Here is a 25,293-nt window from a genome sequence, read left to right on the forward strand (position 1 = left end):
ATCCAAAGTGCAAAGTCAAAAGTCCAAAACCAAAAGGACAAAGTTCTAAGTCCACAAGTCGAAAAATGGAAAAAATAAATTTTAATATATATTTTCAAAAATTAAGAAAAACTAAAAGAAGTGAAATTACTGAAGATAGTTGGAATGTTGCTAATAATGAGCTTTTAGCGGGGGTTCATCAAAAGTTTTTCCACGTTCATTTACAATTTCAATTTCACTAGTTCTTGAAATTAAGAAAAGCGTGAAGAGGAATAGGCATTTGAAATTCCAAATAATTATATGAACAAGAATTTTACTAGTAATTACTATTTCTTTTTTAAATAGAGGAGTTCGGGCCGAAGGAATAGCAAAAATAAATAAGAGGAAAGGGGATGATGGCATGCGAATTGGAATAAAAACAATAATTTAACTTTGGATAATAATAAGTGGACTAGGAATACGATTACGAGTATATTAGTATTTAGTAGTGATATTCGTACATTCGGGATAGAGTTTGGAGAATAACGAAAAGAAACCGAATGACTCATTTTGATGCATTGCGTTGGGCTGAAAGAAAAAAAATAATAATGTTAAAAATAAACGACATTTTTATATAACCTTTACTATTATGTTTGATTCTGAACTCACTATATAACCAAACACCGACATTCTCACAGCGAACCAAAAGCAACAACGAACCATCATTTTCATCATTTTATTTTTCAGTCAACTACAGTTACAACCTATTTGTCAAACGTAACAAAACTAACGAGTAATTCCTAACCAATAAATATTAAAACCAATCCACACGGGGAGTACTATTTTTGTTAGCCCTCTTTCCATTATACGGTCAGGGCAGGGTAAAATCTATACCGATCGATGGCCAATCACCACAGCGGGGCAATTTGAGACAAGGGTATAACAACATTCCTGCAATGCATCGTTGCATCACTGGATGGGATAGAATCCTTTCTGCAGAGAAGCTGCACCCGGAGTGTAGGTGATTTTGGCCAACGGTGCGAAAGACTGTTGCTGCTGTTGGTACAGTTGAGGACCATAGTGGATAGACTGCTGGGACTGTTGTTGCTGTTGTTGTTGTATTTGCTGCTGTTGCTGTTGTTGTTGCTGATGGTATTGCAGGGGTGTTCCGGAGGTGGCGTAAATGGCAGCCGGAATCGATGGTTGGGCGTAAGGGGCTGCGTAGAGGATTCCAGGTTTCTGAACGGGAGTCGCCACGGTGGAGTAAATCTGGAAGCGTGGCTGTTGGTAGTGATGAATTGGTTGTTGCTGGTGATGTTGTAGTTGTTGTTGTTGTTGTTGGTGGTGTTGCTGATAGTTTGTGGACGAAGCTGCGGTGTTGTAGTAGGGAGTGTTGGTTTGCAACTGGGACAATACGGCCGGATTCACCTGCTGCGTGAACGTGGCGTAACTGACGCCCTTACCGTGGTGGTGCGTTGTGGAAGCTGTCGTCAGGGGGATCAGTTGTTTAATCTGTGAACGGCATGGAGAGGGTTCGAGTGATAATAAATCGTGCATATGAATAACAATTCAACAGGGGGAAAATATGATTAAAATTCAATTCAGTCCGCATCGATTGCAGTACTGTTCAAATACCATCAAGTCTATTGCGAATAATTCAAATAATTTGTTAGTTTAGATCCAGCTCTGTTTGGATGATTTCCACTTATTGTAGAGGTTTATTAAAATTCCGTACTTACGTGGGATGGAGTGGCAATGGTGGGGGCCGCGACGGTGGACACAATTTGTTTTGCGGCCAGCGGAACTTGATATGCCGCTGTAATCGAAAAATAAACGAATAAGATAAAAAGTTGTTTAATTTGAATTATTATCAGTAATGATGGTGGCAGCGGGGAAGGCCGGGACAAACAGTGAGCGATCTAATTTAAACACTAATGTGCGCTTGTTGGCTGAAATAATCCACTGGACAAATTCCACAATTATCATGCGGTGCATTCGCGAAAAAATGCCGTTCATGATGCAATTAGTATTCATTCGCTGCGGGATTAATTTCGGGCTGCTTGTTTATTGGATGGTTGAGCGATTTATTGAAGTTATTCGCGTGAATATGCAGCGGATTTACACCGGAAAGTTGCATGCCTAATTAAACAAATCTTTTGAATATAATTAAATCCTAGAATGCTCACAGGAATAGTATAGGGGTGACAGGGGCTAGTTGGTGGTGTTTTCAGTTTTATTTTTTTATCGCTTTGAAGTAGGTGGATCTTGCAAAATAGAAAACGTGGCATGAAAGGGCAGACTGTTGGCAACACCTCTGACATTTATAAAAAATGCTTGATGCTTTGTTTCCATTTTTGGAGACAAAAAAATATGCAGTCCTTTTGTAACGTGCTGAATTTCATGTGGACGTGCGTATCTATGGTTTGGCCCCGCGCACTGGTGAACATTATATCAAACGAATTATGTCGCAATATGTAGAAGTGACGAATTGCGGGTGACACTTGGAGAAATCTTTTCACCGGCATTCCCAACTGCGCTCGTATTGTTAGCATGCAAGTGACTAAACCGATACCTTCCTACATGATTCTCGATTGCAAATCACCGAATGAAGGCGTAATCTATAAGCAAACAACGCTAATCACATGTTCCGGGCAGACTCCAACATGCCAATTCTGTAACCATACGTCCCATTACGGGAAAACAGGCCCTGAAGCAACTGGACAAAACTCATCTACTACAGCCAACTCTAACAAGCAGCCACCGACACTCACAGATAAATCAAAACGACGATACAATTAACCAATAATGCAGGTACAACGCGCACGATAACCGCTCTCAAATCAACAACTAGCATCGCCAATAAAGAAGCAAATACCGATGAAGACGGTTTTACAACAGCGACCCGTGAGAACAATAAACAAAACAGAAACTCTGATCGTGACCAGCAAGAAAGCAGTACCGATGATAACATGGACGGGAACGAGAAAGTGAGAGAAGGCAGACTGAATGACACCCAAGCGGCTTCCCCGCCAAGGAAAAGAATCTCAACACGCAGCAGCAAGCTGCGCCAACAGGATCTGGCAGAGAGACATTCTTAGTATTTATTTAATTTTTACTTACTGCAGAAACTTAAAAGATCCACGGCTCAGTTGTGCTAAGGTATTGAGCCGTGTCAAAGAATCCGGAATTACAGGGTGATAAGTACGAACACGCAGAAAATGTCGATTTTAATAAATTCTGCAATGAATGTATAAAGGTGAAAAATTTTCCAAAATATGACCACAACTGCTTCGATTTGTAGTACTAGGTCACTAACATCCATTCAAAGTCTATTTGGCCACATTGGCCACCATCCTCGGTTCCGGAAGCCCCGGCGGAAGTATCTAAATTCAGAATAACAGTCACATCGGTTTCTCGGAGATGGCTAGACCGATTCGACTAAACTTGGCCTCAAATGAAAGGTATTGCGTCCCCGTAAATGGCTATTTTATTTCATCCCGATCCGACATCCGGTTCCGGAGTTACAGGTTGTGGCGTGCGATCACATAGCAAATTATGATTCAAACCGATACTCCGATGAAAGCAAAAAAGGTAAAAATTTCGCTAAAATGTCTCTCAAACAACTTAAATTTGCTGTTCTAGGTCACCGACGGCCAACCAAACTTTCGTTGACTACATTGACCACCATAGACGGTTCCGGAAATGCCCGGGAAAAGCGGCCATCTTTCAAAATTTACGAACTCACATCAGTTTCCCGGAAATGGTTGGGCCGATTTCCACAAACTTAGTCCCAAATGATAGCTATAATATCCCCATAGATGTCTATAAAATTTCGTACGGATCGCTTATATGGTTCCGGAAATATAGACTAAACCGTCCGGTCACATATGAAATTCCCATATAAGCCGGAACTCATGAAATTTCAGAAATCGAATTCGTATTTTTGATGCCAAACATCTTTAAAATGCATGAAACGTCGAGATTTTATGTTATCTCGAAAAAATTTTCTTTTATAAAAATCGACTTTTTGGGACTTTGCCGATTTTACATCTTTTTTCAGTTCAATATTACCGTGGCTGTTTTTTCTTTTTCAAAATTTTAGAACTCGAATAATGATTTATTTTCCTGTATATAGTTGTCATGTGATGTATAATAATAAAATGTAATATATGCATTTAAAAGCTTTTAATGAATATAACCAACGCACACATTCTCGTGATTCATGATTGAGAAAGGCACAATTGCACCGCTAGGTGGATTAAAATAGGTTTTCGTTTTAAAGTTATAAGAATTTTTATATAAAAAATATAACTTTTTCAAATAGAATTATCTTCGATTCGGGCACTGAACATTAAATACTGTTGCTTTCATATGAAATAGTATGCTTTGTAGTATAGGTCACCAAAAAATGGCAAATACGATATTTTTTTATATTTTGCAATATTTACTCAAAAAATAGTTTATTTTTAGTAAAAAGTATATATAACTTTCTAACGAGCGAAGCTAGAGGTTCAATATATTAAGAAAAATTGTTCTCCTTCAAAATATCTGAAAGTATTTCTAAAGCGATCTTAATGAAAAATCAAAACTGCAAAAGTTATACAAAGCAAACCATTTTTTAAGAAACTCCCTGAATTTTTTTTGGTCAATTTCTTGTAAAATGAAAAGTACACGACATAGAGTTTCAGTGTCTTCGACAAAGTTATTGAAAATTTCATTTTCTTGAATTTTCTGGAAGAGAGCGAAACTTTATCTCGAACCATTAAAAAGTTAATTTCCTGATTTTAAAAAAATAGAAACACCCTATCCACTATTAAAAATAATAGAAAAGTTTTGTAAAGTGCAACATTTTACCATGAAAACGAAACTACATTTTTTATATTGTTCACCGTGAAAGTAATTTAAACATATTACAAAGAGTCAATTCATGAAAAACCAAATTTTTAATATAACTTTTTCAGTTTTCATTTTTTTCCCAACCTATCCTTCTGATGTTTTTCAGAATTTTTGAAGACGAACATTTTCTTCTAATACATCAAAAGTCTAGCTTTTATTGTTCAGAAGATATAAGCTCTTAAAATTTCAAAAAACAACATTTTTTTAAATCAATTTTATAAAATTTTAAAAAATATCGTTTTCGCCATTTTTTGTTCAATTATAACTCTAATCATTACCTTATTTATAGTTAAAAAAGAATTATCTTTTATTTGCCCCAAATGAATGATATTGTTATTCCAAACAACCCCATTTTTGGCGAGAAAGTGCTCATAACTTTTCAACGGAAATAGCTATATATATGGTGTCATGAAACAAATTATTCGCCTTGAAACAATCTTAAAGTTGTCTGAAGACTACTTCAGTTTTAAATGAAAACAGCAAAAGTTATTGGAATAAAACTGTATTTCGAAGAAACACCCTAAGCTCCGACTTTAAATTTGTTGTAAAATAAAAAGTATGACAGATAGAGCTTACATGTCTTCAGCAAATTTTTCCAAAATTTGTCGTTCTACAACTTCTCTGAATGTCGTTTGGCTCAAGCTAGAATGATTAAAAAGTTATTGACATTAAAAATGTCTTACTCCACTATCTGGGGCTAGGTGTCATTCTAAAATCTAAACTATCTCCCATGTAACGAAACTATGTAAGGTTTGCACGCTTATAACTCCGATATTACTAGATGGATTTTAATCATTCATACACCAACCGATTCAGAAACACCTAACTTAAATATTGGTAATAATTTAATATCTCCCCAATAAAAGTAGACTTTTGGAAATTGGTAAAATTAAAAAGTTCACAAAAAACGGGAAAAATACCATTCGTGAGGCAGATTTCTCAGACACAGCCGTCAAAAGAGGGCAGCTTAGTTGCTCAATGAAACACGAAAAGTCATAAATAGAAGCAACGCATGTCCGTATAAATCAGTTGTTGCTCTTATCCCACACGAGCAACGTCGTCTCCGGGCGATGCAATAAGCGCTATCGATTTTCGGTAACGTTGGCATTTGCACACACTCGCACCTAAGTGACTAAACCATATACGGTTAGTTTATAAATAGAGGTGACGCGTACCCGTTTGAATCAGTGTTTGTTCTTATGTCGAACGGGTAAGATCATGGCTGCAGCGTCTGGGCACTACAATAAGCGGTAGACGCTATGCATTTTCGGCAGCGGTGGCCGTGTGCGGATTTGTCGGGTACCAGCATGGTGTCACAGAATGATTTGCAAAGTGGGTGGGCGGGGTGGTTTGGATTTAATTCAATACGGTGTGTGCTGCTTAAGAATGTTGCGTTTGAAAAAAATATATTTATTTTTATGCATGCGTGTGCGTTGTAACTTGTTAATCCATGTTTACGGCGCTTTGTAGCTGCGTAGGGTAAAGAGCCAATTGGTTTTCATGTTTCATATTTCGGTTATATGTTTTTTATCAGTAAGGCATCTGACAACGTGCTTCTGTAGTTATTGCACTGTTCAGCAGCGTAGTATTTTATATAGGAGAGTACACTCAGGTTTTTTACGCGGATTTTGAAATTTACGCGGTTTTCATCAACGCGTTTTTTTTTAAATTTACGCGGTTTTCATTTGCACGGCCTGTATCCCCTGCGTGAAAAATCTGAGTGTTATTGCATCGGAAACAATCACATTCCCAGCAGAAGTTTTTGTTTTCTAATTTCAAACACTTTTGTTTCGTACTGCACACAACGGAAAATTTTAAAACAGAACTTACCGTCCCAGCAGTAGTTGAAGCGGGTGTTCTTTTTCGATTCAAATTCAAGCCATGTCTTAAGCGTTACTGGACTTAAAATTGTTTTCCCAGTTTAACCAGTCAGAATATCTGTCCTACCCTATGTATTTAAAACACAGTTCTAATTGCGTTTTAAGGTATACAACAAATACGGTTGGGTATACTAATTTAAATTTTAAAATAAATCTGTTTTAAACTATGAAACAAACCGCTGTACTGAAGATATAATTATGTCAGTCCTATTACCACATAAAACACCTATATAACATAAAACGCTGCAGAATTGGTTTAATAATACAATGTTTACACTACAGAGTTATAACACGTTTTAATAATTAGCAACAAGAAAAATGTCACCAAGATAGCATAAAAACCCGTTTTAACTGGTAGTGCGAACGTTGCATAACAATGTAATTTATCAAATAATTTCATTTTTCCACCACTAATCGATCAAGAAATACTTACACTTAAGATTGTTTACTTAAGTTCATTAGTACATTATTGAAAATTTAAATGGAAAATGAAATTTCATATTTTATGGAGAATCTGTATATTTCCGTTGGCGGGCGTGGGTTTCCTCATCACAGCTCTCAATATGAAACTTTTCTTTTGAATATATTTTCTGGACAGACCAGCCTATTTTTACTAGATGGATCAGCCAAATAATGCCAATCACCTAGTGAGATACTTGATTAATTAATAGATTACCGTTAAAAGACCTTCAATAAATTATGTTTTAATGGGGAGGGTATATAGCAAATTGTAACATATGAAAACAGGCGAGTGAACAAGAACGTGTGTCGATATGTGTGATAGATAAAAAAGCTATATTTTTAATGTCACCGTGGTCGTGTCCTGTACACAACCCTTTAATTTTTTTTTGATCCTAGTAAAATTATAACCACCCTAACTGTTGTTTTAACAAAAAGAGGGGCTCATAAACTACGAAAACTTCCTCAAAGACTTAATAAGGCTAAGATGTTTAGTTTTAGTAAAATCTCAAAATTCCTGCTAAATTTGCATTCTGGATCACTGTGCACTGTAGAGCACGAAAACATAGGAATATTTCTGAAATTTTACTTGATGCAATGTAAAGATGAATAGAGATCCCGTAAAATGCGAGTTATAATACTAGTTTTGATGCATAAAAACTAAAAGTGTCAAGTGTTTTCAACACAAGATTACAGCTGGACCACATTTTCTCACAGACTAGTTCTTTTGGAAAAGGTCCTCTGCCAAAAATCTATTCTTTCGTAAAATGGCAACGCTGAACATTTCATAGAAATCGATACAAAATTGCTTATTTTAAAAAAGGGCAATAAAAAACAAAAACCCTCGTACGTCGCTGGAGAAAGCAACACTCTAAAAATTTCAGAACGATAAAAAATATTTGTTTGTGTTATATTTTCGGCCACCGCAAAAAAATATGGTTTGGAGAAAAACACAATGAAAGTTTTTAGTACACTCAGGGTGTACAGAACAAGCGTTGCGGCAAAGTTGAAAATTTGAATATTCGTATGTTATTTCCGCCTTCCATATTTGGGTATATTACTTTTAAGACCCTAATGACACATTCTTTCGTAACGTTACAACGATTTGACGAATCTTCATTCGACAAATATATTACAACTGTATCAAATGAACACCTACATCAAAACTTATTACAGATTCGCAAAGTAGACAAAATTTCACTGAAGATTCAATAAACATAAACTGAATATACTGGAATTGGATTGTTTTATGACCGATAATATAACGTGACGTTACAACGCGTGACAAATTAGAACTTTCAACGTATTTCAATAAAAGTCAAATTATCAAATTCTAGTATATTCAGTTTGTGCTGATTGAATCTTTCGTGAAATTTTGCCTACTTTCCGACTCTGTAATAAGTTTTGATGTAAAGGGCGAACACGAAATTATTGCGACACATTCAACAGGGCATAACTTTTTTACCATTGGGTAAAAATCAACCAAATTTTGCACACTTTCTCATTGATGTGTATTGTTTACATGCTGTCAAACTCGAAGTCGTGTTTTTCGATTCAACGAAATTTGAGGTGAACCAACGCGAATCGAGAGAACAAATTCTTTCCAAACACCTGGAATTTCCTGACCTGTCTCACCGGCAGCTGGGAAAAATGTTGAACATTCACCATTCAACCGTCTCCAGAGTGTTGAAGCAGTTCCAGGAGCGGTTGACGTCGGACCACGGCAAAGGAGCTGGAAGAAAACGGGGACCGTAGAACAAAAAGACGGAGGGAAAGGTGAAGCGGATGATTAAAGCAAATCCCAACGTCTCAAGCCGTGATTTGGCTAAAAAGATCGGCATGTCGCAGAGCTACGTCCAGAATGCAAAGAAGAGAGCTGGACTACATACACATAAGGTACAGAACTTCCCAAACCGCGATGAGCGGCAACAATCGACGGCTAAAACTCGGGCACGGAAGCTCTACGAGAAGATGCTGACAAAATATGGCTGCTGTGTGATGGACGACGAAACGTATATAAAAGCCGATTTTAAGCAAATTCCGGGGTTGGAGTTTTTCACCGGCAAGAGCAAGTTCTATGTGGACGATAAATTTAAGAAGAAGAAAATGACGAAGTTCGCCTCCAAATATCTCATTTGGCAGGCCATCTGCTCTTGCGGACTGAGGAGTGAGCCTTTCGTGACAAAGGGCACAGTAAATGGCGAAATCTACAAATCTGAGTGCCTCGAGAAGCGCCTTTTGCCGTTCTTGCAGCAGCACGACGATGCTCCGCTATTTTGGCCAGATTTGGCATCATGCCACTATTCTAAAAGTGTCCTGGAGTGGCATGAGGCCAATTTTGTCCATTTTGTTCCAAAGGACATGAATCCACCAAACTGTCCGGAGCTGCGCCCGGTGAAGCAGTACTGGACAATGATGAAGCGGGAACTTTGGAAGAGCAAGAAGATAGTCAAAGATGAGAAGGACATGTTAAGAAAATGGAAAAAAAAACTGAGAAACTGGTACCGGATGACACTGTAAAGACTTTGATGGAGGGCATCAAGCGAAAATGCGTTCAATTTTTCACTCAAGGCTCCATCGATTAACTTTTCTTTTGATTTTTGAAGTAAATATATGTATAAAACTACCCTAAAATTTTGGTTTGATTTTAAACATTATAAGAAAATTGGCATGACATTTTCGGTGTCGCAATAATTTCGTGTTCGCTTTTATTGAGTGGAGGGTTGCTTCTAGCTTCACCGGCAAGCCGATCTGCTCTTTCGTTACCGTGGATGCCGGCGTGGCCTGGAATCCAGCAGAAGTGGATCGCGTGATTTCCTAACAGGCTTTCAATGTCTTGTATCCACGGGTGTTGCGATTTTCCGCTCTCTATGGCCGAGAGACAGCTTGCTGAGTCAGACAGTATAATCAATTCGTTTGAGGGTTGCGATTCGATATTGAGTGCCGATTTAATCGCGTACGCCTCTGCTGAAAAAACACTACAGTGCGACGGGAGCCCTATCGATAGCTAATGATTTTAGCTGAATATTCCTGCTCCAACAGTATTGTCACACTTAGACCCATCAGTGGAAATGACCGTGGCACGATGGAACCGATTGGCCAGTAGCTCCTGTACGATAGGTTGTACTACTGCCTGGGGATCTCCTGCTTTCACCTGTCGTTTAACATCCCGCACAACTCGTGGCTTGGGTGCTTGTATTTGTATTTGTATTTGTCATATATACACCAACAGGCAATTCAAAGCCCCAATGATGTCTTAATGCTAAACTTATGGCTAACAGTCAAATCGTTACAAACTTAATAAATAAAAATAATACCGTAAAAATAATAATACAGTGAAAAAAATATAAAAAACAGCAATGAAGGAATCAGCCGAAATTAACGGGTCCGTTAAAGGTTCTGGAAAATCGTAGACGTAGAGTTGGGCGAGACAAATTAAAGTCGAAAGCTGATGCGACTCGGTTGAAGATCCGTTGTAGACCAGTAATGGCTCCGTGCATGCTATAATTAGTGCGTCGAAATGGCAATCTGAGCATAAGATTGTTACGCGTTGTTCGAGGTGCGACATTTATATTTGTTCTAAGATGGCTGGGCAATCCAGATGACCTCCCAAAGTATCAGCAACGAACAAAGCCCTTGCTGTATTCCTTCGAACAAGCAGGCGTTCCAAACTAATCAGCTGGCACCGGTTTTCGTAACTTGGCAGACGGATGGGATCTTTCCACGGCAACCTACGAAGCGCAAAACGTAAAAAGCGTCGTTGCACGGACTCAATTCTGTCAACACCGTTGTTATAGTTTGGGCTCCGACGTTTTCGAGTGTACCCTCACCAGGGATGCCAACGGTATCGATAAACTACATTTTTTTCGGTATATTTACATTTGCACCAGCCGTACAGCCCGCTACAGCGACGCATCACTACAGCTCTTGCCAGAACGGTAGTCAAACCGAGTACATTTTCCCGTAGAGCAGTAGAATACATTTTTGTTTATCTGCTGTACTCCGACTGCTCGGTGAGAGTGTGGCGTAGTAAAGTTTGTTCTCTCGCTTTGTACACTTTTCTCTGTGTAGTCAAAGGGAGAGGCCCGCACACGAAAGCGTTGATGCCGGTCGTGGCGTAAACGAACCGCATTTATTGTCGACGTTTGTGATTGAAAATATTGAATAGATTAAAAATAATGAAAAGTGTAAAATATGGAAAGAAAAGCTGTACCGCTCGCGTCTGGTGGCTGTACGGGGGGCAGTATTTCTTTGTCATGTTACTGCTTTGCGAACGACAGCACCGTCGAAAGAGAAATGAGAACGTAGGCAGAAAAATTACAGCCGCAGAAAAGGTAGGCATTTTGCATCCTTGGTCGTCGCATCGTGCTCGTTTGCCAAGGAGGGCCGGTTTATTGATGATGAACTTTCTTCGGGACGTGTCTGTCAATAACATAACCCAAAACGTTGGAAAAAGTTTGAACTGCGGTATCAACATCTTCGGGTTCCAGAATATTTAGCCAATCGAGAGTGGAGACGAGGTCTGCGATACTGCGATGATCAGCTTTGTGGAAGTCGTATAAGACGAGGACCGGAGGAACAATGTAATCGTGCGCCAGGGTGTGATCGATCGTGGCGATCAATGTTGGGTGATGTGCTACTGGTTTCACTAGAGGAGAGGGAGCCATCACTACTGATGTAGCAAAAACCTGATCGCTGACAAAACAAAGATCAAGGTGGCGGTTATTCTCGTTGGCAATAGGATTAATTTGTAGTAACGTGGCTGAGTTGTAGTTGTCAAGAAGCCTCGCCGCCCCTGAGTGAAGAACGGAGTGATCGGAGTCCGGGTAAAGAAATCCATTGCGGGAAGATTTCCACGAAATGCTGGGGAGTTTGAAATCTCCTAGTATGATGATCTCATCAACCGATTTAGCGTCTTCGAGGATGGTAAAAACTGAGCTATAGTGTGCGTCAACATATTCGATGTCACGGACTCGGTCGGGTGGGACGTACAACGCACACAAGTATAACTTACGGTCACCAAGCTCGATTATCGTCCAAACCTGCTCGAGGCAATCCCAGCAAGTTTTCTCAACAACTCGTGCCTTCAAGCTGCGATGAACTGCTACTAATACACCACCTCCAGTAGATTTACGGCTATTTCTAAGGTTCCGATCGCAACGAAAAACCTCATATCCAGTACCGAACACCTGACTGGAAAGCGTGTCATCGTTTAACCACGTTTCGACGAAGACGATGATATCGAAACTGTTATCGGAGACTGCAAGGCGATACTCCTCAACAGTTGAATTGATACCACCAACGGGTGCATGCCATAAACGATTAGCGAGACGTACCCGCACAGCGATGCTTGGGAGTTGCATTCCAGTCACTTCCATAAGTCGAGTGGATGCTCTTTGCACACCTGGGAGATCAATATTCCTGTGGTCTTTCTCCTGAATACGAATCGCAGATCGAACTACAGCTTGGAGAGTCAAAAGGAGGAAAGGTAAAGTACCTGCTTCTGCCATAATCGCTGAAATCGGACTGGTTACAAATGCGCCTGAGGCGAATCTGATCATCCGGTTATACACAGGTGCGAGTGTTTGTAAGACCGCATCGTTTGCTCTACTAATAAGTACAATACCGTAGAGAAGACGTGATATGATTGCAGAACCCATACGTTGAGCATCGAGATTCGCTGTCCGCGTGGAATCTAAGCACCGATCATTTTCATGATTCGCAGTCTCGCATCGCAGGTAGATTTTACCAGCTTTAAATGTTGCTTGAATGTCAGCGTACGATCAAGGGTGACACCAACGATCTTCAGCAGTCTCGTTTTCGGTATGGCTACCTGGTCAATAATATTTACTCGGAATGTTCTGTTGGCAAGGAAACTGTTCAGTATGTTGAACATCCGCCCACCGATCTTCCATTTTCGGATGCTGCGTAAGATACCGAATCTCCATGTGGTGTCGTATGCTTTCGAAAGGTCAAGTGACGCTATCAAGCAGTGTTCATCGTTGTTGGGCGACGACTGATCCAGTTCCGCCAGATACGTATCGATGCCATGACCAAATCTAAAAGAATGTTGCCTTCTGTCGTTTCGTCCGTTTAATTCTAGCTTGGCGATCAGTCTTCTATTCACAATACGCTCGAACACTTTCGCTATGCAGTTGGTTAGTGTGATGGGTCGGAACGCAGCAGGACCGGACTCGGAGGATTTCGTTTTCGGGACTGGAATTATAATCCCACTTCGCCAACTGGCTGAAAAATCGCCACTGCGCCAGATTCTGTTAAACAGTTCTAGTAACGTAGTTTTAACGGATAGAGGGAGTTTTCGAAGCATGGGATATCCTACCGAGTCTGGTCCCATGGAGACACTACGCCCTTTGTCAAGTGTCCATATCAGTTCGTTTAGGGTGAAAACGAAGTTATGAGCGTCGTCAGTATCCGGTAGAGTTTTCACGCCTTTTCGTTCGGCTCTTTCCTTCGCCGTTTGAAACAGTGGAGGATAGCTAAATGTATCCGATATCTCACTGTAGTGCTGAGCTAATTATTCTGCTACTTCTTCCGCTTTGTCAGTGTAACCGTCGGATCGTTCAATGACAGCTGTGCTGTGTTGCCGCTTACCCCGCAGAGTATTTACCGTTCGCCACATTGCCGTAGTGCTGCTTGGAGAGATTTTTCCAACGAATTCTTCCCACGATCGACGTTTGGCATTCTTAATTGCCTTCTTCGCTGCTGCCTTCACTTCCTGATTTTTTTCAGTATATCGGATGTGTTTAAGCCCGCCGCTTTACTACGCTTGAGTGCTCTAAGGAGTTTTCGCCGCTGCTTAACCGCCGTTTCCACTTCTTGGCACCACCATGGTACTGATTTAGAACCGACTCGTCCGGATGTTTGGGGTATGCTGCCTTTTGCTGCTGACAAGAGTCGATCCACGAGTTCATCTACATCAATCTCATCACCTGGTTTGATGCTGGCAGCAGTCAATTGTTCATATGCTGTCCAATCTGCTTGATCGAAAAGCCACCTTCTTCGCTTAGTTGTAACCTGTGAGTATTCAGCTAAAGTTACGATGATCGGGAAGTGGTCACTGTTGTGGGTGTCTGGGAGTGTTCGCCAAATTAATTTGGGTGCTATCATCTCAGAACATATTGAGAGATCTATGGCTGAAGTGGCGAGTGTGTGTGATCCGTCGTTCAAAATAATCAAATGTTTAGTCAGTGTTCTCTCGGCTATGAAGCGACCCAGTTTATTCGATGTTGTGGAGCCCCAAGCGAGATGGTGCGCATTGAAATCACCAAGTAGCAACAGTGGCGTCGGTATAAACATTCAAGAAAGTTATCCAAATCAGCTTGGCATTGTTGGGCACTTGGTGGTATGTGTAACGACTTGTAGATTGTATTTTATATCGATGCGCTCGAATGGTACCCCTTCTCGAATTGCAAGGCCCACTCCATGCTGCCAATAGCGACAGCTGCCGGATTTAAGAAGCATAGAGTAGTTTGTGCCAATAAAATCTGAAGGGATTACTCGATTGTCTGCTTTAGTTTCTTGCAGAGCTATCACACATGGTTCGTATTGGCTGATCAGCAATTTTAGTTCATTGATGTTGGCGCGTTACCCGATCAGAACGACATAACAGAAAGCTATCAAATTTATCTCTCATGTTGATATTTATTACTCACTGTATTATTTTTGTGATATCCCAATCAGCAAGGCAAGCAAACTTATATCAAGATTATATCTTCTGGTAATATCATTGAACTGCTAATATGATTTTAATGTACGCATATAACGATGGTGTTATAATATATTACATATTCTTCCACAATTACAATTAAAGCCCCAATAAACAAATCAATCAATCAACTGTGAATGATTGTTATATTACACAAATGATCGTCTATTTGTTAATACGCTGAAGCCTCTTTTTATGCGTATTTATTCAACCTTTTAAAGCAAATTTTCGAAGTTTTTATTGATTTCCTTATATTTACGTTTTCCACATGGACATTCAAAGTTCCCCGATTTTGAGAATAGATAAGTTTTAGATGCAAGTGGTCGGAAAACTTGAAAATAAGGTGTTTAACTTACTTGGTTGCATTTTGATTAAGAGATTACCTATTTTCTGAGACACTCGTCTGACACGCAATTTCGAATATGTGGCTTATGACTTCAATGTTGAAGCCTTTATTCAAAAAGTTTTGGAATCGCAAAGTTATCAACAAGTTATTCTAAAGAATATAATTTTCATATAAAATTTATTTTTAAGTAGATGCAGGAAGTATCAAGCACTCCAAATGAAATAAAGAAACGCGGATTCAAATAAAAAAAACATTTTTAAACTATTTGTTATGGTTTAGTCAAATGATTCCATAAATATATTTTTAATCAACTGTGCATATTGCGAAAACGAATTTCCAGAACTTAAAAATCTTCGAGGATCTTCAGTCCGATTTCTCCAATTTATGCGGGTTTTTCATAAACAACCGAAACTTGTCCAGTTTGTGGGTATCTGATTTTGTGCGTTCTCCGAATTATCAAAGCATTGTATTTCTTTATTTAAACCCCCTCATAAAAATGTTTGAGTTTGAGATTGTCGTATCTTTTAATTCCACCTAAGACAGTTTGACATTTACAATGAACTGACAATTACTTTGAATGCGCATATGTACTAATGTTTCCGTTGTATTCGATGGTGCTTCGTTCGCCTTAAAAAACATCGAACTAACAAATTTTAGTAATAATCAGGATACTTGATTCATTTTGTTGAAAGATAAAAATAGAAATAATGCGACCTGTTCAAATTGTTGAAAGATTCATATTTGCGAGTATGCTGCATAACGCTATCAATATTTCAAAATGGCCTAGAAATCTCTGAATAAATACAATTCCCAGCTGGTATTATTGTTTGCTGTTACAATTTAAATATGTGTTTTAGATAGTGCTTGAAATAGCTAAAAGCTTTAATGTAAAAATATAGAATAATTTCCTCCTTAAAACTAAATAATATTTAGAAAAGAAAATGTATTTTAGAAAACATGAAATATTATAAAATTCGTCAAACCGAAGAATCTTCAACGATTTCTCGAATTTTATGATTATCTGTTATAATAGTCGCAGTTGATAGATTGAACTATTGTAAAAAATTGTATTATTGCGAATTTATTAGATGTGAGATAATTGCACTGGTTTGCTTAATCTTCCCCATTTTAAAAATGCCAATAACAAAACCCCAAAAGCGACTTTACTTGAAATCTCAAAATGCAAGCCTCAAAACTTTGGCATTTGTTTATTTGAATCTATTCGGAATCATAAGTAACATTTGTCGTATTCTCCGTAAAATAATGTAGGTAAATTATCCGCTAAATTTTTCGTGTAAAAAACGTGTAAAACACGTTAACGTACAAGAGAAGCACCGAAGCGCACTATTCAGAATCTAAAAATAGCCCCACTTTCCTAATCTGAAAAGATATTATAAAGCTATTCAGTCTATCATAATAAAGGCAGCTGTATTAGTGAGCAAAACTGTATGAAAACAAAGCGTATTATACAAGGAAAACAAACAGTCCTTTGGCTTTGGCAAAGTTCAATGTGTGCGTTCTGGAAACAGCTTCTGCATCTATAATCGTTTTGCCCTTGACGAATGCGTAGAATATTACGCTAAAATTAAACATCGGTCGAAAGCAACGTCGTTGGTTCATGCAGGAAACATCCCCATAAAACTCAGAATACCCAGGTTCAAATCGCTATATCCACAAATATCAATCAGCGTGTCATATATTCATAATATAACAATCAGCCAAGCATGATGCAATCATTTGACAAAACTATAGAAAGCTTTTGCTACATGAAGCTTTTTGCTTCCAAATGAAAAGCGCCTTAATGTATGCTATATTTTTCTATTTTATTCTATTTTTAGACTTGCACGCTAAATTCGTTGATACTATACAATAGGTAATAAAAGCTACATTGGCCGTGGAAGAACCTAACAAATTTTGTTATAATTCTGATAGAAGCCTATTACAGGTTGTCATATTTTTGATATATACTAGAAGAATTTCTGTTATGTTTTCTGTTATTTTACCAACTAACGAGACCAAAGTTATAACACAACTTGTTATCATAACAAAGTAGCTCAGTCTGTAATAATTTTGTTTTTTCTTTCTGATCGGGATTGCCCCCCCCCCCCCTTATGGGAAAGGCCTCGCACGCCTATGGTTTCAACGCACTGTTAGGTGGATTACACTCGTTTTTCGTGATGCAATTCGATGTGGGACGCCCAATTTTTTGGTGTCAGTATAGTCAGTGGCTGCTACAGGTAGTCTTGAATCAAGCAAAGTGATTACGCTTGTGATACTATCTTGTTTTATTTATTTCCATTTAATTTCTTTTTCAATTTACAAACGAAGTTCGAGAAATACTGGAAAACATTGCTCGGTCAGCAGTTCCCATTCGTCTCCTAAAGGTAAACCATACAAAGTAACTAAATCCACCTTCAGAAACCAAATAGCCCCTGTTCCAAAGCCACAGCTCAGCAAAATGGGAATTTTCAGTAATCCAAGCACTTTGTGATGCAACTATCTATTGAAACATTAAATACAACTAACTAACACACGGTCGCAACCTGCAATCTTCGGAACGGTAATCGTTCTGGTCGTTCCGCCGTCCAACATCAGGCAACATTACTTTTTACGACCACTCTTCCTCTCTCTCTCTTTCCCTCTTGCGAGAAATGCAGAACTTGCGAACAAGTGAAACTTGTTGGAAATGAGAATTTAACGGAAAAGTTCCATTCAACTCCGACGAACCGACCCGGACGCGGAACTGAGGGAAAGGCGCATGTATGCTTGTACTAATGCAAGTCCTCCCGGTCCACAGTACCCAACCCATCAAAGACAAAGTTGCACGGGAAAAGGATATGAAAGGGAGAGTATCCCGATCAGAAACACATAACAGAAATATTTCAAAACTATATCTCGGATTGTTACTTGTTATAAATTTCTGTTATTTTAACTATTAACGAGACCTAATTTATAGCACAATATGTTACAAAAATTGTGTTCTGTTATAATCGTGTTATTTCATTCTGATCGGGATGTCGTTTCATCCGCCGTAAGCTCTCCTCTGCCAGGGAAATAACTGCTGAAGAATCCCGTAGGAAATTCTAATTATTTCTTAGTTATGGGTCGTTTTTCTCCAACTACTTTCGCCTTTTGTCATAATAAATGTAGCTAACGAATGGCATTTGGGATGCGAAACGAAAACAGTTTGGACTGTTTGGATGTTGTTCGGAATAAAATATTCTGCATCGGTTTTTAATTGCTCTCAACCACAGTCAGACAGTTAAGCTATCAGCTAGGAAAGCAACAATAAATCACCACGGCTCGAACATAAATTTCAATTTCACACCGAAACAAAAGCACTTTCCGCGAAGGAAACCGTGCCACCAACCAACCCTCCTCTTTCATGCCAAACCGGAGCAACTTAATTGAAAAGAATGTTTCATTGAAGGTCGGTTCGGTTGGAAATTCGAAGAATACTCAGGACAACAAAAGCCACCACAAAACATCGACCGTCCCCTCCCATGGGGTTGAAATTTTTCTCAATTAAAGCCTTTTCTTTGGTGGTAGGACACCGGGAGGATGGACGGTGGGATGTCTAGCGGCGGCTGTTCCAAGTTTACAACTTCGATTCCGCAGTGAGTGGTTCTTTTCAGAGTCAAAACAATAGCAGCTGACTAGAGCGGGACTCTTTCGATCGTACGACAGGGTTCGGATGGGAAAAAATCATTTTGATCCGAAAAAGTAACAAGCGAACGATAAAATAAAATATTTTCCATCCTCGACGAATGGATACAGGAGCGTTTCGCAATCAAGATTTATGCATCTCAATAAAAAGAAAACACGAACGTGTCAAGTAGGAACAAACTCCTCAAGTTGCTTTTTACGGCAAACGTCAAGGGGTTGTTAGCTTTCTACGTAGCGCAAATGAGGGCGTGAGAGTTTCGAGCTCACTTTCATCTCTTATGTACATAAATTGAACTTATCTTTCGCAACTAAGCTGCAGAATTATGCCAAATCCCAACCTAAAGCGACTTCACATTCGCAATAGAAGAACATCCCTCGATGGAATGATACAAAAGAGGAGTTACTTGGGTTCATCCTATAATTTGTTTTGTTTTACTCCAGCGATCCGTGATGCCATGCTTTCTCTTGGCGTTACCGGCAAAGATTGTGAAATAAAAAACAATAAATTGAGTTTGGGAGTGGGTAGCGACGAAAATAAGTCACCGCGAAAGTTTGGAGTAGCATTTTGAAATGGTACAACAAAGAGATTTTTCTACCCAACGATAAAGTTAACCCAGTCAAGCGTTAAGATTGGACTATTCGAGTAGGATAAAAGAACGAGAACGAATATCTTCTATCAATGAAGTGTTTGTTGTATCGACATATTTGACTCCATCATACGACTAGTTGATACTCATTCTCAAAACAGTTTTGGTGTTAGTTTCGACTAGGAGAACCAATTCTGAAGTAAACGCATGGTAATTCAATGTGCTTAATCATCGGGGCCAGTGAATGAATGGAGAGCAATGATTTTATTAGCCGCTATGCGAAGTATCATGAGTGTTGCCCGGTATCAAGCGAATTATTGACACAGTGGGAGTTTTTTTCTTCGCAACCGGTGGGATTCAAATAATGGTATTGTCCCTAAGGCTGTTCACAGTGCTATGATGTAATTCTGTTTCAAATTGACAAGCATCCTTTCATTTAAAACTGTTAAAAATAGATCTTGAATACGGTGTTCCCAGTGCAATGATTTAATCGTCTTGTTATTGTTACTTCTGACGACACCGGATGGGTGCCGCTTAACGATCTCGATCCCTGGTCAAAGCCACGGTGATCTAGTGAGGGTGGGCTCTACAACAGCCTCTTTTAAGGCGACTAGCTCGGCCGTGAGTAGCGTTCTCGCTCTCAGGGTCGGCTTTTACAGGGATGAACCGATCAAGAGATCAATAATCGCGGACAAAGTTCAATTGGACAGATTTTTATTAATTAAGCTAACTTACAAGGTGTGTGTTGTGTGTGGTTTGCCGGCCGGTGGGTGACGGGATGCTGATGCTGCTGCTGCTTCTGCTGGCGATTAGACGGACGATGCTGATGCTGCCGACGTGTTGGTAGGTGACGTCGATGCAGTCACGGTTTCTGCTCTCGAAGTTGGCTGTCCGAATGCGGACGCCGATACTGCCGACGCTTCGGCGGACGATACTGGCGATGATGATCCGCAAACTGCTGCCCGTGCGGGGTGTTTTGCTGGTCTCAAACGATGCACCGGCGATGTGCTTGCGAATGGTGACGATTTCTCCGATCGTTCTTGCCACGTGCGGGGACCTTCGGGTAGCGCACTGTGTACTATTGTGCAAACGCTCCAACGATACTTCTGCGGACAGGCGGGTGGAATCGTAGCGTCTCTGTTCGTGGGAAGCCTCATCCACGGTAATTTAACCGCTTGCACGTGGTTACAGCGGTATACTGCGGCTTCGTTGTAGCTAAAAACTGCGGGTCCTGGTAATAAAATGAAGCGAATTTCAGGGAAGGCGATATTAGAGGGCTACTGGGTCTTTATTCATAAGCTAAATTCGAGGAATTAAATCGTTAACCACGTATGGTTTTAGCTTGCGTTCATACCTGATTCGAGGTACCTATAGGCACAAACTATTCTCTTCTCGGGATCACTATTGAACACCTAAACTTTATCGTGTGGTTTGCTTGACGTCTCAAATGTGAAAGAACTTTTGCTTTCCCTCGACCCAGTAGCTTAACCTCTATTCTCTTTTCCTCTCTTTTGATTTCCCTTTTTTATCCTCGTGACAATAATCTCTTTTGGTAGCAGCATCAGAGTAGTGTGCAGTGTGTGATGTGTATAACAAATTTTGTTCTGTTAATCTAATTTTAATCTGGTCTTGGAGTGTATTTATATTATTTATTCCTTATTTTTAATCCTATGCTATGCTCTTTTTAACGTGTTTGTCTATTCAATATATTTATTTACAATTTTTTTAAATTTATTTGCTTAAATTCTAAGTACAGAAATAACAAGATTAATAAATAACGGTCAATTTAAATACGGTTACCCTGAGAGTTGTGCCGCAACGGTAACATTATGAATGCTGGTCCATTGACATTCCAATATTTGTTTATTAAACCTAAAATTAATTTGCTCTTAACTAAATTGTCATCCTAAAACTATAATATTCTATGAACTAAAAATCTATATATTATTTAGGTTGATGTACCTATTATGGCAGCAAAGCCTATTGTGACCCTATTTCGTACCCCTTGGTTTCGAACCAAGCATATGAGATAATGACAATATCGATTTGGTTAAAGCAGATGTGCAAGAATAACCTCAAGTTATATTCTTCATTTGTTGTGCACATATGTATTTAGAACTATCCTCTCAATCCAACTTTTAATTAAAATAAAATCACCTTATTGAAATATCTACTAATCTGCCTCACTCACGTAGTGAACCGAAACAGGATGCAACGGCGCTTAGCAAAATAAACACTTACGAGCCAGTATTTACCGCCTCATATCTCGTTATTCCGGCACAAATGTATTAAACAATGCACTGATACATACCTTTATTTTAGCTGGAGAACCTTTCTACGATTATTTCACTTTAAAAGCACTCGTCAAACACTAGGATAGGCCTAGTGTTATATTAGGATAATATTAAATACGGGGGTTCACATTATTGCCATGTTTTGCCGATACACTACCACAATCAAAGCAAACTTTTTGCATCCATCATACAGAAAGGAATCACCAGTGCGGCCATAACCAAAACATGAACTTGAAAATATATTGTTATGCAATGTCAGGTATAAGTAATCAATTATTTCAAGTTATTCAACTAATTGTTGATTGCTGATATTTTTTTTTCATTTGTACATACAATTCGGATCGGGAGGAAGCAATGTGTGATGTGAAACTTGAGATTCCAGTTGCTAACCTTCGCATGGTTATTTCCTGCGTGCGCTCTTCTACTGACAGCTGATGAGTTTCTTTCATGTGCGTGATGTTTACGTTTGTTTTGATCGGCTGAAAAAAGCAGAATGATTCGTTTTACATATCACGCGTTGACGTCCATGATCTGGATACCTAGTTAGAATCGACGCAAATGGAATATGAGGCATTGCGTTTCAACTAGATTTTTTTTCGATGAGGTGGAAATCGGCACACCCATGACGCGATAATTGGATCGTTGAGGGGGGAATAGATGCACAGAATAGAACATTTATTTTCATTTGTGCTGAAAATTGAGACAATTCTGCCAAATAAGCATTATATAGATGTGTAAGAAACAGTACACTAATACTTTATTCTGAGAAAGGTTATAGGTAATATGGCTTCTTTTAAAATTGTTCAAAAAATATTGCGACCCTCTCCCTAATGCCAAAATAGGCTCATCACCCTACATGTAAACACAAATATGCTACCCTGCATTAGATCTTGCTATAACATTTACCACAGATTTCGCTTATCACAAGTACATTCCAAGTAACAATTGAAGTTTTACAGCCCGCTACAAGTGCAATCTAAGTTTTATGAGTAGGTATAAAACTACTATAAAACCTGTACAATTGTTACTAGGGAAACACACATGCCAAAATTGAAAGCAATTGGCATTCTATTGTTAATGGAAAGGAAGAATGAAACAGTTGAAATTACAATCTCCAGGGGCGGATCCAGAAAAAAATTTCGGAGGCGGTCACGTGATGGGGAAATGAATCACGCGATGGGGAAATGAATCAATGAACTGATCGAACGTAAATAATAAACTTTCGTTGTGCAATTTAGTAACAAATTAGATCTACCTATATTCGCCTCAAACATAAAACCCAAGCGCACAAAGCAAAATGAATGAACGCTGATAATGATAGGTAGAGCGAAAGAGACAACTAATACCACGCCACTACGTTAACCGTGTTTTCAAATGGAGCTCGCATGTACAAACTATTTTGTGTACGAATAATTATACATAAAAGTGTGCTGGAAACGAGCACAATACAAAAGATAGCATAGTGTTTGAACGGACAAGCTCAGTCGCCTTCACTGGGTAGCGTACCTCCACAGGCAGTGTAACGGACTTTTCACTCAGCTACACTGGCTATGAAAACACACAGCGCATTGATCTGCTCCGCCTGCTGTTCAACAGGCAACTGAGCTTGTCCGACCAAATCCGTTCTTTAAATAGACGATGATGACGTCATTCATAGAAGCGTAGCGCGCTAGGTACACAAATCTGTCGTGCTGGACTAGGGAAGCGCTATCTTCTGTGTGTAAATGCGCGATATTTTGACTAGGTTGTACATTATTTAAATTTTTAATGCCATGATATAAAAAATCTTTGGGTTTATCTATTGAAATCTATTCTTAGAAGTATTTCGGGGCGATATGCGCAAAAAATTTGAAAATTTATCGTGAGATGGCTGAATTATATGCGATTAAAATTGGACCACTTTTCGTTACATACCATTTTTGTAGAATTTGCAACGTGCACCCCTATATCGAAAACAACGACGTAGTCCTACGTCAAAAAAAAAGTTATTATTTACATCGCCATATCGGACAGGGTGATTTTAAAGCCGTAGTTCAAGCCGAGCGGTCTGGCCATTAATCAACAAGTGTACCAGGAGGAGTGTCTTGAGAAAATTCTTCTGGAGCGGATGGGAAGTACGTTTTCTGGCCAGACAAGGCGTCTTTTCATTACGCCAAGAAGACGCTGGAGTATCTTGAGCAAAAAAAGATACCGTACGTGCCAGGCCTGTGCGCAAGGGGGGGGGGGGGGGAAAGGAGGTTTTGGGGGTTCAACCCCCCCCCCCCCCCCATGAAGGTTTTGAATTACTTTCAAAAATGTATTAACTTCCTGTTCAGGAAAATATAAACAAACCGTTTTGACAAATAAAATGTCATTTGAGTTTGGTCACTCTAGAAACAAGTCAATGAAGAAACCAAGGACGAAACTTTGCGAGGGTGGCTGGAAAGGCTTCTCTGAAGGATCGGTTCACGCGTCGACAAGCTTCGATATAAGCAACGGTAGTGAGTAGACAGCAGATGTCGGTCAGCGGGCTAGCAGCGGCAGCTAAGGAGGAAAAAACACGAAGTTGGAGAAAATCGGGATATCGTTGTCTAGAGAAATTTTACAACCGATGATTATTCCGTTGGAATGGCAGCGAAATGGATCGTGAAAATGGGCACCGGTATATGGTGAAATACCGCCGCCGTGAAGTTCTCAGCACCAGCTAGCAGATAAATAGGAACGACTAGCACCAAGAAGGATAGGAAGCCCGGCGAAGGTGGCTGTAAACAGATGTAAATCCTTTTGGTCGACACCATGTCGACATGTCTCAACAGGACGATATTTGCAGCAGACCTGAGCAGGTCAGATGTATCGCGAAGGTTGGACAGCAAGTAAGAAAAAATAGCTATGGATAAAAACATGACGATTAACATAAAACATAATAAGTAAGAACACAGAACAGTACTTAACGGTTGCCCCGGATGGGTGACGTTTGCGAGATACAAGATGTTTAAGTTTAGTCGGTTGGCTTAACAACTACTACAAACCAATCCAAATCCACCACGAGCCAGCAGGCAGTGCACAGTGGTCGGACATATCGAAAACGTTCACTAGAGGCCCAACCATCGAATATATTCACAGGGTGTCGTTGGAGGAATTATTCGTATGAATATTTTCCACAATCTGATAAAAATTGAATTGAGGTATAGCTTACCATGATTGAACTAGAAAAATTAACATTTTATACTGACGAGGTAGAAATGCTCGTAATGAAGAATTTTATTGAACAACTTGAACTTGTAGGACTTAACGTTATCGATTTATAAAGCTTTTTCTAAGGTCCTCCACATTTGTTTGGAACATGGCTTGCACGAAAAGTCACAGTGAAAAGTTATATTAAAAAAACGAAATTTAAGGGTGTTGCTATAGAAAACGCTTTATAAATCGATAACTTTAAGTCCTACAAGCTCAAGTTGTTCAACAAAATTCTTCATTATGAGCATTTCTAAAACTTTGTCGA

The 25,293-nt window shown here is 39.3% G+C and overlaps 1 protein-coding gene across 1 annotated transcript in view; it reads right to left on the reverse strand.

Moving 5' to 3' along the window:
* Positions 1-513: 513 nt before the first annotated feature.
* The window catches only part of LOC131684826 (putative mediator of RNA polymerase II transcription subunit 26), a 160,951-nt gene continuing 136,171 nt past the window's right edge, over positions 514-25,293 (reverse strand). Inside the window, exons 8-9 of the mRNA XM_058968016.1 lie at positions 1,698-1,774; positions 514-1,470 (exon numbers count right to left, since the gene is read on the reverse strand). Coding sequence (XP_058823999.1) covers positions 928-1,470; positions 1,698-1,774 — 620 coding nt within the window. The 3' untranslated portion in view covers positions 514-927. The remainder of the gene's footprint in view (positions 1,471-1,697; positions 1,775-25,293) is intronic.

The sequence above is a fragment of the Topomyia yanbarensis genome, chromosome 2 (genome assembly GCF_030247195.1).
Source record: "Topomyia yanbarensis strain Yona2022 chromosome 2, ASM3024719v1, whole genome shotgun sequence".
Lineage (NCBI taxonomy): Eukaryota > Metazoa > Arthropoda > Insecta > Diptera > Culicidae > Topomyia > Topomyia yanbarensis.